This window comes from Phascolarctos cinereus, unplaced genomic scaffold, assembly GCF_003287225.1.
Source record: "Phascolarctos cinereus isolate Bilbo 61053 unplaced genomic scaffold, phaCin_HiC Scaffold_726;HRSCAF=1367, whole genome shotgun sequence".
Lineage (NCBI taxonomy): Eukaryota > Metazoa > Chordata > Mammalia > Diprotodontia > Phascolarctidae > Phascolarctos > Phascolarctos cinereus.
This window is the reverse complement of record NW_027556098.1, coordinates 349,564,049-349,583,765: the sequence shown is the minus strand read 5'-3', so window position 1 is coordinate 349,583,765 and position 19,717 is coordinate 349,564,049. Positions and strand designations below refer to the sequence as shown.

At 38.3% G+C, this 19,717-nt stretch overlaps 1 protein-coding gene and 1 pseudogene across 1 annotated transcript in view; both read left to right on the top strand.

Moving 5' to 3' along the window:
* Positions 1–908: 908 nt before the first annotated feature.
* Positions 909–19,717, top strand: part of LOC110195240 (NACHT, LRR and PYD domains-containing protein 3-like) — a 37,051-nt gene continuing 18,242 nt past the window's right edge. The window contains exons 1-4 of the mRNA XM_020967884.2: positions 909–1,664; positions 4,897–5,016; positions 8,781–10,422; positions 16,753–16,947. Of these exons, the coding sequence (XP_020823543.1) occupies positions 1,385–1,664; positions 4,897–5,016; positions 8,781–10,422; positions 16,753–16,947 (2,237 nt within the window). The 5' untranslated portion in view covers positions 909–1,384. The remainder of the gene's footprint in view (positions 1,665–4,896; positions 5,017–8,780; positions 10,423–16,752; positions 16,948–19,717) is intronic.
* Positions 16,953–18,965, top strand: LOC110195241 (death-associated protein 1 pseudogene; annotated as a pseudogene).

Genomic DNA, 19,717 nt, shown 5'->3' with positions numbered 1-19,717 from the left:
GATTTCAAGCTAAGTATACTGAAGCAACATGTGAACAGAGGATGGAAAGATTTGGGACTGTATGAGTGTGAATATATATGTAGATCAAACTTGTGAGAGTACTGGGCTCCCAAACTCCCTTTCCAACCAGGGCTCCTAAAATCCTTACCGATTATGTGTGAAGATAGAACAAAGTTTCTGCAAATAATAAAATTATATAGTTGGAACAAACATAGAGATTTTCTCTCATTCATTAGGAGTGAATTTGGTGCTGGAAAGAACCTTGGGATTTATCTAGTGCAGCATGAATTACTTGAAAACTGGACTTAGAGTCTGATGGGACTTGGGTTTGAATCCTTCCTCTGATACATACTAGCTACATAACTGTGGGTAATTTATTAAACCTCTCTGAGACTTACTTTCATCATGCATGTAGTACTTAAGATGGTAGGGTTATTGTGAAGATCAAATGAGAAAATGTATGTAAAGGCCTTCGTAAACCTCAATGCAATATATATGCTGTGAACTTGATTATTGTGAGGATTAGATAAAGAATGTATTTAAATGACTTTGTCGACCTCGGTACACTATATGTATTAACCAGTTTTATATTATGTTTGAGGAAGCTCAGGTCCAGAATGATGAAGTTGCTGCTCAAGGTCACATACCTGGTAATTTCCAGGAGTAGGATTCAAACCCAAGTCTGTCTTAATCCCCAGCTCTTTCTGCTTTGAAAATACTCTCAAACCTTTCTCCCAGGCTTAGGTCTTCTTTACCCATCTAGAAGTCCCGTATGGCCTCAGTTCTGCAACCTCTCACTGAGTGGTATGATGGGCCCTTTAAGAATTAATGATGGAGAAGTGAAACTGTATATTAAGAAACATTGCCTGTCATCACCAGTCTTTATTATGTAAGAGAGAGAAGGAAACTAGAATCATAGCCTGAGCTCTTGCTTATTGGGACAGATCTCTTGGTCTGTAGGATACCCCCACTCTTTCTACTTTATATTTCTCTCCTGCACTGAGATCTGCAAGACTGTAGAAGTGTTTGAGATTGAATGGCTTAGGAAATTTCAGAAAGAATGATAAGCAAATTGACAGAAATAAGTAAGGATCAGAATTTGAAGGGGATATTAGAGTGAGAGCTTAGAGAGGAGGAACCATGGGTGTGTGATTTCTCTGGAGAAACGCTAAAATTTTGGGCTTGCTAGACTCCTTTCTTAATAAGGATGTCCCTACACAGACCCAGAGCAGAAGGTATTGAGTAAAGATTACCCAGAAAATCAAGTAGCGATCAAGTAGTGAATAAAGAGGTAGTAAAGTGATCTTGGCCTATTGACCCCAATTTCCTTACAAGTTAAGAATTTTTTTCTGCTGTGTGCTATTGAGCCTGGCCCTGGGTAGATATGACTGAGAGTCTCCGCTGCAGACTGGTGCGATACTTAGAAGAGTTGACTGATGAGGAGTTTAAGAAATTCAAGTTACATCTGGAGGATTCTTCCCCTAGAGAGAGATTTCTCAGGATCCCTAGGGGTCAGATAAAGAAGGCAGACAACACTGACTTGGCTGAACTCATGGCTCATCATTATGGGGAATGGGAGGCATGGGGTGTGGCCCTCATAATATGGGAGAAGATGGGACTGAGAGAGCTGTGGGAGCAAGCAAAGAGAGAGGACCCACAAAAAGGTAAGTGTGGAGAGATAGTCTTTGTGTACTGGATACATTATCTTCCAACCTTTCTTTCCTGCTGTACCACCTCACTGTACTCTCTCTCCTTTCCCCTTTTTTCTATGTCTTCTCTAACCCAATTTCTCTCTCATCCCTTCTAACTAGCTTTTGATAATCTTCACCTCGCTGTCTTCTCTTCCCTTCACATGTCCTTTACCTTCCTCGCTCCCTCTCCTTTCTCCCATCTCCTTCCCTCCCTGGTATCTCTTACTCATTTCCTTCATTTCTCCCTCACTCTGTGCCCCCCTGCCTTTTCCATTCTAGCTTCCATCCCTGGAAGACTCCTAATAGAAAAAAAAATTAGGCTTTGAGAATGAGTTACTGGACAGAAACATTGGGATTGCTTTTGCTCTTTGGGTCATTGGCCTGTCAATGACCTCTTACTCTAGGAAATGATGATAGTTCGTTTTGTGCTGTCTCCCACATTATATTGTATGACTCTTGAGGGCAAAGAATGCCTTTTTGCCCCTTTTTGTAACCCCAGTGGTTAGTACAGTGCCTGGCACAAGCAGGCATTTAACAAATGTTTATTGACTGACTGACTGATTGGTGATCTCCAGAGATAAGGAGAGATCCACTTTCCCCAGGCTTGGTCAAAGCTTAGGTATCAGTTGTGACCAAAGATAGGGAGGAAAGACTGAGCCATTGAGGAAATAAGTCAAAATCTTACAGGGACTGGGAGAGGAAAAAGCAGTAGGGAGATAGAATCAGGGGATAGGATGAGTTTAGCCCCACCTCTGAGCAGAGATTAGACTTGGGCTTGGGAGAGCAGTCCCAGGAGTAGAGTAACCAGAGCAATGAATGGTCTTGGGGTAAACTTTTCAGGTTCTGTTTGATATCTGTTGTGCTTGAAGTATCATGCTTCTTTACACCCACTTCAATAAGTATCCTCATGGTTAATCGTTATTGTGGTAAGGACTTCAGATGACTTGGGCTTGGTGTTTCTGCCATGTGTCATTGAGTTAAGAGATGGAGTCAGTGACAATAGTAAGAGGAATAACACTCTGATGGAACCAGTGACAGTGGATGAGAAGGTGTGTCATTTAAAATCTTGGATCAAAAATGACAACTATATGCATGTGGATTCATATCCCATTTGACATTTGGTCTTCTGCTCTGACCTGGAAATAGCAATGGCCATTCTTGAGAAAAGAGGAAAAGTTCCTTATGCCTTTCCAAAGAAAGGAAGTGTTTCTATCAGTTAGAATGACTGTATTTAGAAGGAGAAGACAATGTCTTTGTGCATGTGAGTTAATAACATAATGCAACTCTAAAGCTGATGCTAAAAATGGGTGAGGAGATACTTCTCTCAAACCAGTGTGGGAGATATTTCCTGGAATCTTGAATTTGGCCATGAATGGCCACTGAATGGACATGGATGGTTTCCTTTCCATATTCCACACAAATATTTCACCATTAGAATGTGAACTTTTTGAGGGCAGAGGCTGTTTGGATTTTTACTTTTTTGTTTTTGCCCTTCTTTGTATCCTCAGCAATTAGCAAAGTGTCAGACACATAGTAATAAATGGCTGTTAAACTAATTGATCATTGTCAATTCTGTAAGCAGAACCCAAATCCTCTCTACTATCTATGCTATTTCCTTTATCTTCTGTCCCAGCACATAGATTTGGAAAATCCAGTTCTATCTTCTAAGCCAAATAGGTAAGCTCATCCATTTGAGGTGGGTAGGGGTTTGACACTAGGATGAATCTTTCCTCTTACCTCTAGGCCTTTTCCAGGGCTTTTATGAGAATGATTCCCATGATCCTTTTGGAATAGTCTCTTTCCCATTTAGGCATAGACCTAAATCTCATGCCATATACCAAAATAAAGTCAAAATGGGTTCATGACTTAGATATAAAGCCTGATACCATAACTAAACTGGGAACACAAGGAATAGTTTACCTATCAGATCTCTAGAGAACAGAAGAGTTCATGACCAAACAGGAGATAGAGAACATTATGAAAAGCAAAATGGATAATTTTGATTACATTAAATTAAAAAGTTTTTGCACAAACAAAGCCAATGCAACTAAGATTAGAAGGAAGGTAGAAAATTGGGAAAGAACTTTTACAACCAGTGTCTCTGAGAAGGGCCTCATTTCTAAAATGTATAGAGAATTAAGACAAATTTATAAGAACACAAGCCATTCCCCAATTGATAAATGGTCAAAGGATATGAACAGACAGTTCTCAGATGAAGAAATTAAAGCCATCTATAGTCATATGAAAAAATGCTCTAAATCATTATTGATTAGAGAAATGCAAATCAAAACAACTCTAAGGTACGACATCACACCTATCAGATTGGCCAACATGACAAAACAGGAAAATGATAAATGTTGGAGAAGATGTGGGAAAATTGGAACACTAACACATTGTTGGTGGAGTTGTGAAATGATCCAACCATTTTGGAGAAAAATTTGGAACTATGTCCAAAGGACTACAAAAATGTGCATACCCTTTGATCCAGCAATAGCACTTCTAGGGCTATATCCCAAAGAGATCAAACAAATGGGAAAAGGATCCACATGTACAAAAACATTCATAGCAGCTGTTTTTGTGGTGGCAAAGAATTGGAAATTGAGAGGATGCCCATCAATTGGGGAATGGCTGAGCAAGTTGTGGTATATGAATGTAATGGAATACTATTGTGCTATAAGAAATGATGAACAGGCTGACTTCAGAAAAACCTGGAAAGACCTATATGGTCTGATGCTGAGTGAAGTGAGTAGAACCAAGAGGACATTGTACACAATAACAGACACATTATGCGATGACTAATATTGTTAAACTGAACCCTTCTCGGCATTACAAGGATCTAAGACATCTCCAGAGGTCTCGGAATGAAAAATGCTGTCCACATCCAAAGAAAGAACTATGGAAGTCAAATTGCTATCACTTATTTTTACCTTCTGTTGAGTTTTGTTTCATCTTTCTGATGGTTCCTCGCATTCGTTTTAATTTTTACTTACAACTTCACTAATGTGAAAATATGTTTAATGGGTATGTAAATGTAAAACCTATATCAGATTGTGCGCCGTCTTGGGGAGGGTGGGGGGGAGGAAGGGGGAGAAAAATTTTCAACTCAAAAACATATGGAAGTGATTCTTGATAAATCAATACATTAATAAAATTGGGGGAAAAAAAAGAAAAGAAGGAATGGTCTCTTTCTACCCATGTTTTTCAGATAAACTCCAATGGAATAGCAGGATCCTGAGAGGGAAGAACAGGAAATCAGATGGAAGAAAGTCGATATTTTGGGAACATGTTGGCAGACTATGGAACATGTGGTCAGGCCTGGATGAAGGTACAGGGCAGGAACTGAAGAAATATATATATATATAGCTTCATTAACTAGGAGCACCAATCAGTAAATGACAACATTCAGGAAACAGGAAACACAGCCATTGAAGGTCAAGAAGGAGAAGCTGTAAGTCAGTGACCTGGGAAGAATTTTAAAAAGCAGACAAAATTCCCAGCAACAAAAACTTGAAATATGCCTTAATGCTTAGCTTTAAGGCATTAGCCCAGAGGTAGAAGTGAGGAGTCAAATGAGTCATATAAAGGAAATGTTACATAGATTAATCTGGATAAAGAGCATTCAACTTAATTTTTAAAATATCAGGTAGTCCTATGTTCAGGGTGTATCCTAGGTGCCAGGATCTAGGAATTGAAAGATATGATATAATTATATATTATAATATCATTTCATAATAATTATTATTAACAAAAATATTAGCATATTTGCTTTCAAGGAACCATAAAATAAGTAAATATGTTTAAAGCTTTTTATGAACCTTAAGGCATTATATGAATGTTAACCATCGTTACTATTATGATTGTTATTGTTATGAGATTATAGTACAAGATTAACAGCACGGAACATGAGGAGATCTGTGTTCTCTTCATTACCCCTTCACAATCACAAAGGGGCAGTCAAAATTCTTGCAGTCCACACTTACTGAGCCTGGCTCATATAGCAGCACTTTGCAAAATTGATACTTTCAGGTTGCTGTCTGTGGCAGACTTTTGCTCCTGAAAGGTTATAGCCAAGATGGTTATTGAGGGATGAACAAACTTCTGAAGCCTAGAGCCAGGGTCTCCATAGCACTGGAAAGAGGGACAGGGAAACAGGGTGCCAGGGTGGGTTTTAATGTAAACCTGTATTGTATCTTTGGATCTGCTAGTGCAACTGTGCTAGCAGTAGTGTGGGAAATGTAAGGAGTGCTATGTGAACTCAAGGTCAGTGAGTGTCAGTTCCTGCTTTTTTTGTTTTCAACTTTATTTTGGGTTCTGTGTGTCCTAGACCATGTAAACAATGGCTTTATTTTGGGGCATATAATTTCTGGCCATATGTGGCTCTCTAGGTCCTTTTGACTGAATCCAAACTTCACAGAACAAATCCCCCTGGGGGGACCTGCACTTGAGGACCTAGAGGGCCACACGTGGCCTCAAAATTGCAGGTTCCTCACACCTGGCCATAGGTATCAAAGAAAATGTTTAGTTTGCCATCTTGTTGATCACATGAGCTGCACGTTGATTCCTCCATTTCAATCTCAGGAGGTGTCCTTCTATACTGCCTCTCTTATTCTTCCTACTCCACAGTCCATTCCCTTTCCTCCACCCTTGTCTAGGAGGCCAATTCCCAAGAGTCATATGAAGTCAGGATGAAAAGTCCTGAGACGGTAATTGGGTATGATTTTCATGCTATATCTAATTAGAGATCAACATTGTAGATGTTATTGTTAATTTTGTCATCTAAATATAATAATAATTCATAGTAACAGAAGTTAATATTTCTATAATACTTCAAGGTTTCCAAAGAGTCATCCTTACTGTATTTTCAGTGGCATGATGTAGTCCAAGAAACACTTAATTGGTGGGGGTAAGGGGCAGGAGGGTTTAGAGGATGTGGATTTGGATCACAGATTTGCTGCTTGCTACTTTAAGCAAATTTTTAACTTTCCCTGGGCCTCAGTTTTCCCCCTCTGTAAAATGAAAAGGATGCCTAGATGATATCTCAAGTCCTTTCTAGTCTTATATCCTAGGAAGAGGTGGAGGGTTCAAATATTGTTAGCAGCTTTATTTTACAGATGAAGAAATTGAAGCTCAGAGAGTCTGAATTACTGAAAGTCACATAGTTAATAAGTTTCAGATCTAGAATTTCAAAGGAGGTATTATGAATTCAAATCTAGAACACTTTCTACTACCCTATGCTGCCATTCTTGATTTCTCTGTATGGTATTATAGCCATTTTTTGTGTCCTGGACTCCTTAGCAGTGTGGTCAGCCAGTCAATAATCATTTATTAAGCATCAACCATGTACCAGGTACTATGCTAAATACTGGGGATAAAAAGAAAGGAAAAAGAAGCCTATGGACTCCTTTTTAGAACAGTGGTTATAAAGGAAGAAAATAAAATACATAGAATTGCAAAGGATACAAATTATCCTGAAATATTTCAGAGAACTCAGGTTTAGAATCACTGTTTCTTAAAGCACAGGTCTGACCATGTCACCCCTTGGTCACTAAAATCTAGTGGTTACCTATTGCCTCTAGGATCAAATATGAAATACTTGGACTGACTTTCAAAGTCCTTTATAACATGCCCTTAATCTTTCTAGTCATCTTATACTATACCCACATCCTGACCTGCACATACTCTTCAATTCAGTGGCAGTGGCCTCCTTGCTATTCCTCAAACAAGATACTCTATCTCCAGAATTGGAGCACTTTTACTGATTGTCCCTTGTGCCTTAAATATTCTCCCTCTTCATCTCTGACTCTGGGCCTCCTTGACTTCTTTCAAGTCCCAGTAAAAATCTCACCTTCTACAAGAGGCCTTTCCTCATCTCACTTAATACTAGTACCTTTCCTTTGTTAACCATCTCCAATTTCTCTTGTACAGATCTTCTTTGTACATAGTTGTTTGCAGGTTGTCTCCCTCATTAGACTGTGAGCTCCTTGAGACCAAGGACTGTCTTTTGCTTTGCTATCTCCAGTGCTTATAGCACAGTGCCTGGCACATAGTAGGTATTTAACAAAGGTTTGTTGACTTCACTTTTAGATGAAATGCCTGTTATACTTAGCACTTGCTACTGTGGGGATTAAATTGGGGCAATCATAAGATCATAGTATCATGGCATCCTAGAATGGAAAAGCCCTCAGAAGTCATTCAGTCTAGCTCCCTATCATAACTATTTCGGTAATATAAGTAATTTTACTGTAGGAAGGGATAACCATTAAACTGTAACTATTTGCTCAGAGCTAGTCAATGCCTAAATTGGAGTCAGTTGTGTAACTGATAGAAGTGATATCTAGTGGAGATATTCTGGGTGGGTTAACTTCTAGCACTCAGGCCATAACTTTAAGAGAGAAGCATTTCCTCTCAAGTTAACCACATGCCTATTAGCAGGACAGAACATCTGGAGGAAACCTTTATCTAAAGAAGATAAAAACCAACTGTTAATATTTAGTATGGGACTTGTTCTGAGCCTTTGTCTGTAGGGCATACATCCAGCAATAGGGAAGGGTGCCAATGTGTGTGTTTTCCCTAGGAACAGGAAGAGGAGAGGAGTGTGAATTTCAGCCATAATTCCAGCTCCTCTATCCTCAAAGGTTCATCATTAAAAAGTTGGAAGAAAAGTCCACATTTTGGTACAACCAGTGGAGGGCTGATTAAGAACAGATTTCAAGTTGTTTTTTTTTAAAGGGGGGAAAACTTTACAACATTTAGAATTAACTAAAAATAGAATAGACTTGTTCATTTGATAGTAATATCCCTATCAAAGGAGGTCTCACATTTCTCAGGGATGTTGTATACATGAGAATTGTGACTTTAGGTAGATATTGGATAATATAACTCCTAAGATTTACTAAAACTCGTTATTCATATATACTGATTCTGTTCTCCAATTATCTCTCTGAGGAACTTAGCACAGAAAAGTTGATCTGGGAACTTCCTAAAGAACTCACCATAATTTTATGACCTGGTTGTAGAGAATTCACTGATCGCTAGAGTTCCCTCTCAACATCTGTCTGTATTTTTTTATCTTTCATCTCACTGACATAGGTAACAGAAGAACATACAGAAGCCGAATTATAGAGAAATTCCAGCTCATGAGGGATAGGAACTCTTGTCCTGGGGAATATGAAAACTTACACCACCGATTCACACAGCTGTTGCTTCTACAAGAATATCGTTATAGAGAGCAAAAAGAACATGAGCTTCTGGCCAGTGGAAGGGAACATGCTGAGATCATGGAAAATCAAGGACAGCTTATAGAAGTGGCAGCTTTATTTGATCCCGATGAGAAGAGAGGAGCCCATCCACAGATTGTTATACTTCAGGGGGCTGCTGGAATTGGGAAAACAACACTGGCCAGAAAGGTGATGTTGGACTGGGCAGAGGGAAATCTCTACCAGGACAAGTTCCACTATGTTTTCTATCTCAATTGCAGAGAAATGAACCATCTGAGAGAGAAAAAAATAAGATTTGCTGATTTGATTACTAATGATTGGCCTTTTCTAGAGGATCCCGTGACAGAAATCCTGTCTCAGCCAGAAAAACTCCTATTTATCATTGATGGTTTGGATGAACTGAAATTCCCATGTGATGAGCACAGTTTTGATCTGTGTAAAGACTGGAATCAACAGCAGCCAGTGCCCATCCTGCTGAGCAGTTTATTGAGGAAAACCATGCTGCCTGAGTCTTCTCTCTTGATCACTACAAGACTCACTGCTCTGGGGAAATGTGATTTTTTATTTGAAAACCCACGTCATGTAGAGATCCTAGGGTTCTCTGAAGAGGACAGATGGAAGTATTTCTGCAATTTTTTTGGAGATGAAGATCAAGCCCAGCAAGCCTTTAGTTTGATAGTTAACAATGAAACTTTGTTCACCATGTGCTTTGTCCCATTGATGTGTTGGATAATCTGCACTTGTCTGAAACAGCAAATGAGAAGAAAAAAAGATCTGAAACAGGCCTCCAAAACCACCACAACTTTGTACATGTGTTATCTTTCTACTTTAGACACCCCTGGTGGCAGGAGCTGTTCAGTTCAGCACCACAGGGGCCTCTGTCGCATGGCTGCTGAGGGAATTTGGGAGGGTAAAATCCTATTTGATGGAGATGACTTGAGGAGGCATGGTTTAGAGGCATCTGATGTCTCTGCTTTCCTGGATATGCATATTTTTCAAAGAGACACTGACTCTGAAAATTGCTATAGCTTCATTCACTTGAGTTTCCAAGAATTGTTTGCTGCCATGTTCTATGTCCTTGAGGAAGAGAAGGAAATTAGTGACAGCCCAACCTTTCCCATTCCAGGGGTCAAAGACCTTCTAGCAAAGTGCAGAGACTCTGCCACCAGCTTTGTGGCTCTAACAGTGCAGTTTTTGTTTGGTTTCCTGAATGCAGACAACAGAAAGAGACTAGAGGAGATATTCAGCTGTAAAATATCACAAGAAATAAAGATGGACTTATTGCAATGGATACAAGCAGGGATTGAACAGCAACATAGAGATTCATCTTTGAGGAATGATCTACTGGAAATGTTTTCTCATTTATATGAAACTCAAAATGAGGAGTTTGTGACATCTGCAATAGCTCACTTCTCAGAAATCAGTTTGAACATTTATTCCAAGTTACATTTCTTGGTTTCTGTTTTCTGCATCAAATTTTGTCATAATTTGGAAAGTATTCACCTCAACATAGCGTAAGTACTCCCCATGTCTCTTCTATGCATAATCCAGTCTCTTAGGCTTCTGTTTTTCATTTGCCTCCAGAAGGAATTGAGCGTCAGTCTCATGTTGAGGAGATGGTGCTAATACTCAGCCTTAAGTCTTAGAAAAAATATGCATCCTTGGTATATTCCATTCTGCTCTTTCTTTGAATGAGGGCAGAAGGCCCAGTGAAATAAAGGTTTCTGACTATGTTACATTATCTAGCTATATTTTGGTGCTGCCCTCATTCTTACCCTGGTCTTCTTCAAGTATTTTTCAGGAAAGAGACAGGTCATTGAAAGTAAGGTCTCATGTCCATGAAAGCTCACAAGTACCTTGGGTATAATTGTCCTCTGGATACATACTAATGCCAATTGAAGTGACTGCTTCTTTGGTTTCCTTCTACCTTATTACAAACCCTTTGTTCTAGAATCCTGTTTCATCCCTGGATCTGTATGGTGTAAGGAGAAATGAAGGAAATATGCATTTATTAAGAGTCTACTGTGTATCGGGAACTGTTCTAAACACTTCATAAATATTATCTCACTTGATCCTCACAACAAACTTGGGAGGCAGATGCTTGTCCAGGGTCATGCAACTAGTAAATATATGAGCCTGGAATTGAACACAGGTCTTTCTGACTCCAGGTTGAAAACTCTATCCACTGTGCCACCTAGCAGTAGAAAGAATATTAAACTAGGAACAGAGAAATATGGCTTCTAATGTCAGCTGTCACCAATTGTCTGACCCTGGGCAATTCACTTAACCATTCTAGGCTTCAGTTTCCTCATGTCTAAAATGAAGTTATTGAACTAGATAGCTTCTGAGGTCTCTTCCAGCTCTAATATTTTAGAATTATATGACCAAGTAGTCAGCATTGGTTTCAGGAAGTCACATTATCTGGTGAGAAATATGAAATAAGCTATTATTCTGAGTATCTTCTATCACAAGATAGGGAAGTTAGAAGTCCTTGGCAAAATTAAAAATAAGTCACAACAATGATGATATTAGTAAACTCAATTCTATACCATTTTAATTTATAGCTTCCAAAGTGCTTTACCTTTAATTCCTATATTCTTGATGTTATCACACAGGAACAAATGAGATATTATATATAAAGAGATTTGTAAAACTTAAAGTGCTATATAAATGTTAGCTTATTCTTAACTGGTATTATTTTTGGAGTGTCAGAAGGTTTGGTATAATACTCTGACACTAAGACTATGTTCAAATTATCTGACTTTTATTAGCATCAGTTTCCTGATCTGTAAACCTTAGAGTACCGCAGAAATGAGAACTATTACTACAATGGCTATTGCCATCATGCCTTACATTTGCATTTAGCTTTAAAGTTTTTGGAATATGTTATACTTGATATCCAAAACAATTATTTAAGGCAGAAATGGCAGATAATATAATTTTAATTAAAAAAAATGAGAGTTGGAAAGCACGTCAGTGGCCATCTACTCCAAACCATACCCTAAAGGAACTTTCCTGTAACACATTAAGCAAGTGGTCATACTATCTCTGCTTAAAGACTTCTAAGGAGGGGAAACACACAACTGCTCAAAATAGTGCTTTCTGATTTAGGAGAGGTTGAATTGTTGGTCATGTTGTCCTGATATTTAACCTAAATTTACATCTTCACATTTTCTCCCTGTTGTTCCAGTTTCTGCCCTCAGAAGTAAGTCTGTCTACTCTTTCACATGACATTCCTTGAAATACCTGAAGATAGTTATCAGGTCCCCCAAATCTTCTCTTATCCAAGTTAAAAATTCCAATTTTCTTTAACCAATTCTCATATGAAATACACTTATGGTCTTCTATTATCATGGTTTTTCTCCCTTTAATCTCCTCATCAATATTCGTATTACACTGTTGTGCCCAAAACTGAACCCAATATTCTAGAATGCCAGTTAGGAATTATTACCCCTATTTTATGGGCAAAAATTTGGTGGATAAAATGTCATGAACAAAATGAATGCTCAGGAAAGAAAGTGCAACAATTATGTAACAAATGTGAAGTGAAGTGGTGGGAGAGTGGGAGACTTCTTAAGTAATGCACAAAATGTGAAAATGTCAAGACAAAGGTGTACAAGAAGTTGTGAAGCTCCTCTATGAAGGACATATGAGGAAAACATACAAGAATCACATATGATAAGGAGATATGAATGGATTAAAATCTGCTTCTTCAAAGAAACTTACCACTATGGATTTCAGTTTTCCTATTCTGCTAAATATTTCTATTATATTGGTCAAAAATTGTGATACTTGTTACTTTCTAACTTTCTTAAATTCTAATTTCCCATTTGAACCATTCTGGATCATTGTGTTGTGATACTACAATCTCTTTGGAATCTACAGGGTTCTGTATTTCATTGGACATCAGTTAAATTTCCTCTGTCTTGAAATATTTAATCTTTGAGAAATCCTAAGATTTATCCTCCCTCCTAATTTTTGTATATTCTTGATAGAGTTATCTTCATGGCCTCTTTGTTGTTGCTCAGTTGTTTCAGTCTTGTCTGATTTTTTTTGTGACCCCTTTTGGAGTTTTCTTGGCAAAGGTGCTAGAATGGTTTGCCATTTCCTCCTACAGCTCATTTTACAGATGAGAAAACTGAAGCAAACAGGATTAAGTGGCTTGCCCAGGGTCTCACAGTTAGTAATTATTTGAGGCCAGATTTGAACTTAGAACTTCCTGACCCCAGGCTTGACATTCTATTCACTGCATCATCACCTAGCTGCCCTCGTGGATTCTAGCTTTTAATTTACTTTTAAACCCTTTCTGAAACCTTAGTCTTTCCCCTTGTTATTTACTTTCTGATTCATCCTCTTTTAAGGCTCGGTTTACCCACCAAGGACAGGATCATGATGCTCTTTTACCTTCCCAACATTGGGGAATTCACTTTTCTATGGCTTTGGTCCCTGCCCCAAGTAGCTTCTTGGGGGACAGGAATTGTACTATCCGGATTGCAATACCTTCAGGCCTGGAACAACCCTACATAATAGTTACCTTCTCTAGTTCTCCTTGTTCTTTAGTTTTAGGTTGGCTGAATTGGTGTCTGCCGCTTCTTTGAAGTTTTGGAAAGGGCAATGCATGTTCAGGGCTATCTCTGCCACCTTAGGGTCCCCTAAGCTAAGGGACACCACAGGCAGAAGGAAACTCAATCCCTCCCTCTCTTTATTTCTCTATTCTTCCTCACATGGGTAGAACAAGTCAACATCCATTGTTTGTTGCAATAGCAGTAGGGAAACAATATGGGTAGGGTGTACTGGCAGAGTTTCTATAGCCAGAGGGAAATCCATAAGTGTGTCCCTACGTACAAACCAATAAATCTTTTTTGTGTGCCATGCGGGAGATCCCTGGCTGGTTTGGGAAAGGGGCTGAGTGAGTGAATGAGTTAAGGATAAGCAGTCTCCACCATTAGTTCATAAGACAATTATCTTTTTGTTCTTATTTTTTTTCTCATGTAGACTTTGATTCTTTTTTTTTATTGTTAGTGGCATCTTTAGGCTTGATGCTTATTAGTGGAATCTCTAGAACAAAGATGGATATGGATATGGATATCTTAGTTACTTTTTTTACATACTTCCAAATCGACTTCTGTTTGCAACAGTTCACAGCTCCACCAACAGTATATTAATGTGTCCATCTTTCTACAACCCCTCTATCATTCATGTTTCTCAACTTGCTACTTGTGAGATAAACAACATAGTTATCTGAATTTGTGTTCTTTAATTGTTAGTTATCTGAAGCAAAATGAATATTATTTTATATGTGAAAATTTCATGATAGAAACTGATTATGTATCCCTATCCTTCTTAGAGCGATAGGCCTTAATATATTCATCTAGAAAATCAATATATGTATGTATATATATATATGTATATGTGTATATATATATGTGTGTGTGTGTGTGTATGTGTGTGTATGTGTGTGTATATATATCTGCCAGTTTCATGAATCCTTTTCCTCCTGCCCAGTCCTGTGTGCTCTCTTAGCTTATGTTCATACATACTCAAATCGGTACCATCTGCCATGAAACTGACTGAAACCTTGTTCTGGGCTACCTTCAATTTGAATGTGGGCTTATTAAGAGCAGGGGAAATCACACTTTTTATTCTCACAACTAATGCTTATCATAATGGTTGGCAGATAGCAAGCATCAAATGTTTTTCCATTCTGTAAAACCATGTGTAATTTCCCCAGGAATGGTCTTTACCTCATCAGCTACATAACTCAGGGGCCAAGGATTCACCAGTATTCATCTTACACTCTGAACTAAAATAAATATCCATAGTCACTTTTTGATCTTAATTTAAAATTAATGAAACATCATGATAATATGATTTAAGGAAGTAACATTATTTATTGTGAAAGAGTATTGGATCTATAGTCAGAAAACATAAATTCTAATTTAGGTCCTAGCTCTTATCAGCAATATGACTTTGGAAAAGACACAAAATTAATCCATCAATCAATAAGCACTTATGTTTCAATCAGTATTTTAACTTCTGGGGATACAAAAAACAAAAATGAAATATTCCCTGGTCTTAGGGATCTTTTATTCTATCAGTAAATACATGTGTACATGTAATTATTTTTGCAGCATATAGAAAATGAATACAGAGTAATTTCACAAAGTGACACACTAACAAGTGGGGGAATCTGCAAATGCTTCATGTAAGAGGCAACTCTTGAGCTGAGCTTTGAAAGAAACTAGGCATTCTAAGGTGGGGTAAAAATTAAATGCCTGCCCACATAAGACAATCTGTGCAAAGGCATGGAGATGTTGTAATGATGGACCCAGTATAAAATTTTGAAAAGGAAGAAACATGTAAAACTTTGGAAAGGTAGATATTGAACTTAACCTCTCTGGACCTCTGTTTCCATCACTGTAAAATTATGCTGTCATTCAGTTATGTCTGACTCTTTGTGACCCCTCTTTTATTGTGGGGGGTGGTTCTTGACAAAGATCTTGGAGTGGTTTGCCATTTCCTTCTCCAGCTCATTTTACAGATGAGAAACTGAGGCAAATGGGGTTAACTGACTTGCCCAGAGTCACACACAGCTGCAGATTTGAACTCAGGAAGATTAGTCTTCCTGGTTTCAAGCTCAATTCTCTGTCCACTATACTGCCTAGCTACATACCATTTGCCCATCATTTCTTATGTCAGAATCATCTTCTATTATATTCACATGTCACGATTTATTTAGTCATTCTCCAATAAGAGGAAAGCCCCTTAATTTCCAGTTCTGGGCTACCACAAAAAGAGCTTTGATAAATATTTTTTGTACACATCAGTCCTTTTCCTTTTTCTTTGATCCCTTTGGGTTATAGGCCTAGTTATAGTATAGTTAGCTCAAAGGATATATGTACAACTTAGTAACTTTTAGCCTGTATGCAAATTAAATTGTATGGCTATCCAACATATAAAAAATGATATACATCTCAATGAGTCCTTGAAAAGGAATTAATAGTCATATCATTAATAATATCATGGTTTGAGACTCTATGAATAATATTATTATTATATAATGTTGCATTATATATTATATAATTGTATTATAATCAATGTTATTATTGTGGTTTTATTTTTATGTTATAATATGAAAAATATTGAAAGAAGTTCCTCACTAAATATCTGAGCATATTATATTGTTTTTATTGCATTTTTAGATCTCTGTATTAGAAAATCATAATGAATTCTTCATTTTATTTGAAGAAATTATAACATAAGTGGATGACTTATGTAAATTATCTCATGAAAAGAGTGTGTGAAGGGCGTAAGAATATTTTATAAGTATAAGAAGTGGAAGTGTTACTGGAGGAAAGTTTGAAAAAGAGCAAGCTGTCTGAAAGTCACCTCTGTCCCCTGAATCCCTATCCATTGGTGTGAATTGACTCCAAGGGGTTCTGATTGCCCCAGGACTAAAGACTGCCCCAGAGCCTGAATATTGGACAGGCAGGAGATAGAATTCAGGACCTAGCAGGTGGATGAAAGGACTAAAGAGGTCGAAAGTGTGGAGTTGGCAGGAGAGTAGAACCTCACATGGGCAGCTAGGTAGCTCAGTGGATAAAGCACTGGGCCTGGAATCAGGAAGATTCACCTTCTTGTATTCAAATTGGGCATAAGACATTTACTAGCAGTGTGACGCTGGGCAAGTCATTTAACCCTGTTTGCCTTAGTTCCTTATCTGTAAAAATGAGCATGAGAAGGAAATTCCATACCACTCCAGTATCTTTGTCAAGAAAACTCTTAATAGATGGTTTTGAAATAATTGGATGAAGAATTTTTGGTCTTTCTGTCTCTCTCTCCAGTAGGTTCCAACTGAAGTCACTTCGATTCACAGTTTCCCAGCTTGCTGTAGCTGACTGGCAGCATCTATTTTCAGTGCTTGCCAAGAATCAAAATCTAAGGGAGCTGGACCTGAGTGGCACTGAACTTGCTAGCTCGGCGATAAATGTCCTTTGTTCAGAACTGAGTCAATCTAGCCTTAAACTCCAGAAATTCAGGTGAGTTTGAGGTAATTCCCTGAAGGGCATATCATAAATGTGGGGGCAGGGAAGGTAACACTAACGGCAGAGATGGGCTAGGGGAAGAGATCGAAAAGGAGGAGAGGGCGCCTCCCTGTTCAGCCTGCGGCTGCTCCAGCTGTTGCAATGCAACGACGCTTTCGGACTCTTTTACCTACCGGCGTGCGCAGCCGGTCTCCAGCTCTCAGTCCCCTGAACCGAGACAAAAAGAGAGAGAGCAAGTCAGTGTCCACAGTGTCTTCGTCTACTGACGAAAAAGTAGAGACTAGAGCTGGACATCCTTCTGCGGTAAAAGTTGGTGGAATGAGAATTGTGCAGAAACACCCTCAGAGTGGAGATGCCAAAGAAGAGTGAAATAAGGTTGATCAAGAACGGGAAAGCCCCAGTCCACCTAAACCAACTGTGTACATCGCTGGTGTTATTGCAAGGGGTGTCAAAGATTTTCCCCCTGCTGCGGCTCAGGTGGCTCCCAAATCCACACCCATCTATGGAAAAGCATCCTTTTCACTGGACGACGCAGCACATCCAAAAGCCTGGCAAGTTAAGGTCCTGCTACCACCCTGTCAGTATGGTTCTTGGAGAACAGCACATGATTTCCTCTTAGATTTGACATTTATAAAGCAACAAGAATTGATCCAATTTGTGTGTGTGTGTGTGTATCTAGCTGTACAGAGAAATTTAAGACAATGCAAATTAGTAGCTTCCTTTGCCTTACGTTTCTTTATTTACTGCCTGCAAATAGATCAGATACCCACGTGTCTTCTTCATCTAAATGCAAACAACAGTTAGGTGTTTTTTCCCCAATCTAAGATCATTGTTCAATTTAACCTTATCTTCAGTTTTGCTTAGGGAGTACAGTGATTTTTTTTTTTAATTTAGTTTGAGTAGTTCTAAAGTTGCCTTTGGTTTGTACCGTAAAGTGGAGTGTGATATTTAAAAACAATTGTAAACCAGTTTAGGGAAAAGTGACATAAATGTTAGGGGGGAAATGGGTCATTTCATAATTTTATTTCTCATCAGACACTAGAGTCTTCCCATGTAGCCCACAGCAAAATGGGAAAGTCAGTTAAAATTTCACACTGTTCTTTCAATGCATAACCTGAACAGTTATTTCCTTTAAGAGTCTTGTTGCTGGGGAATGAGAATCCAAGAAGTTTTACTCAGAATGAAGCATTTTGCTTTGAGTCACAGGACTGGGGAGCTTGTTGTATCCCAGAAAGTCCTGGCTTGAGAAATAGGTAAACTTCTGCATCTCTGTGATTATGTTGTTAACTTGGATATAAGAAGAACTCTTAGGACAGTACCCATATTGGGGTGGGGGGTGAGAGGAGAGATATATGGATAATGTTTAGAAAAGTTTAATAAGATAATTTAAGGCAGGGGGGAATAATGTGTAAAAACCCACCAAGTTCACAAAGAGGTCTCCTTTTCTTCCAAAGGGAGATTAATCCCATTGTGAAGGAAACAAATACTATTCCACTTTAGTTGGAGCAATTGTTTGCTGACCTCACAGCAGTGGTCAGACATTCCATTGCCCTAATTACATAATTAATCCTACTAATGTTTAAGTGTTTGAGTTCATTCTGAGTTGTTTTCTATGTGATTCTTGCCAGCTGATATTTGTAAGACTGCTGCTGGAATGATTACTGTACTATTTCCCTATTGGAAAATAAACTCATTCTGGTTATTTGCATGTGAAAAAAGGTCTCTTAAACAATACAATTTTAAGAAAGTATTGCCTTGTTAGGGTACTAGAATTCTGTTTTGAAGCTGTTTATTGCTGCAGGTCAGCAATGGTACTATGAATGGCCACCTCCCTACAATAACAATCATCCTCAGATAAAGTGATGAACTCCACATCCATCAGTTGGTAGAAATACTTGTAACTCTTCCTTGATCAATGTCTCTTAACTCTCCTCCCAAAAAAGAATGTTCACACTTCACTTCGTTTCATGTTTTCAAGAAAACTTGGGGTTTTCTTAGCTTCAGCAGGCCAGTTTCCTATGGCAGTGACATTGTATCATCTATGTTGTTTCATAATGGCAGAAGTATTAACATGAACATTTTCTGCTTCCATAATGTGCTGCATTTTGTCATTACTTCATAGTTAGAACACATACCCAGAGGCTTGCTGGTTGATATTCCTATGGAAATGTGCCTAAAGACTTGGCATCTCCTCAGAGCTCTGTTCGGAAATTAACATTTCATATAGGAAGGGGAGAGCTTTATAACACTTAGGAAAACAATTGGAAGTAGATTCAATCTAGTGCAATCTCTATATCACACTCTCTGTTATAAGAATAGTTTAGGAAGCTTCTCCCACCCCTTCTTCAAATCTCCACTGAGAGATAGCTGGAAATGATAGACTATTATGTTTCCAAAATTTTCGTTTTACATGTATCTTAGGTGTCGTGTGCATCCAAATGTTCCAAATCACTGAAAAGAAACAATTATATCAAGTGTTTCCTTTTATAGTTAATCATTTGTGTTTTTCAATAATAAAAACTGAGCTCCTCCCACCCAAAAAAAAAGATAGGAGGTACAAAAGAAAAGTGGGGGGGGGCAAAAATGTAACATTTTAAAGGGAAAAATGTAGAAAATGAGTGGCAAGGAAAAGGAGTCATTTGTTTTAGAGCTGGAAGGGACTTAAAGGGTTATCTAGTCTAATTACCTCATTTTAGAGACAAGGAAGCTGAGGCCTGGAGAATGTGATTGCCCAAGGTTACACAGGTAACAAGTGAGACATGTG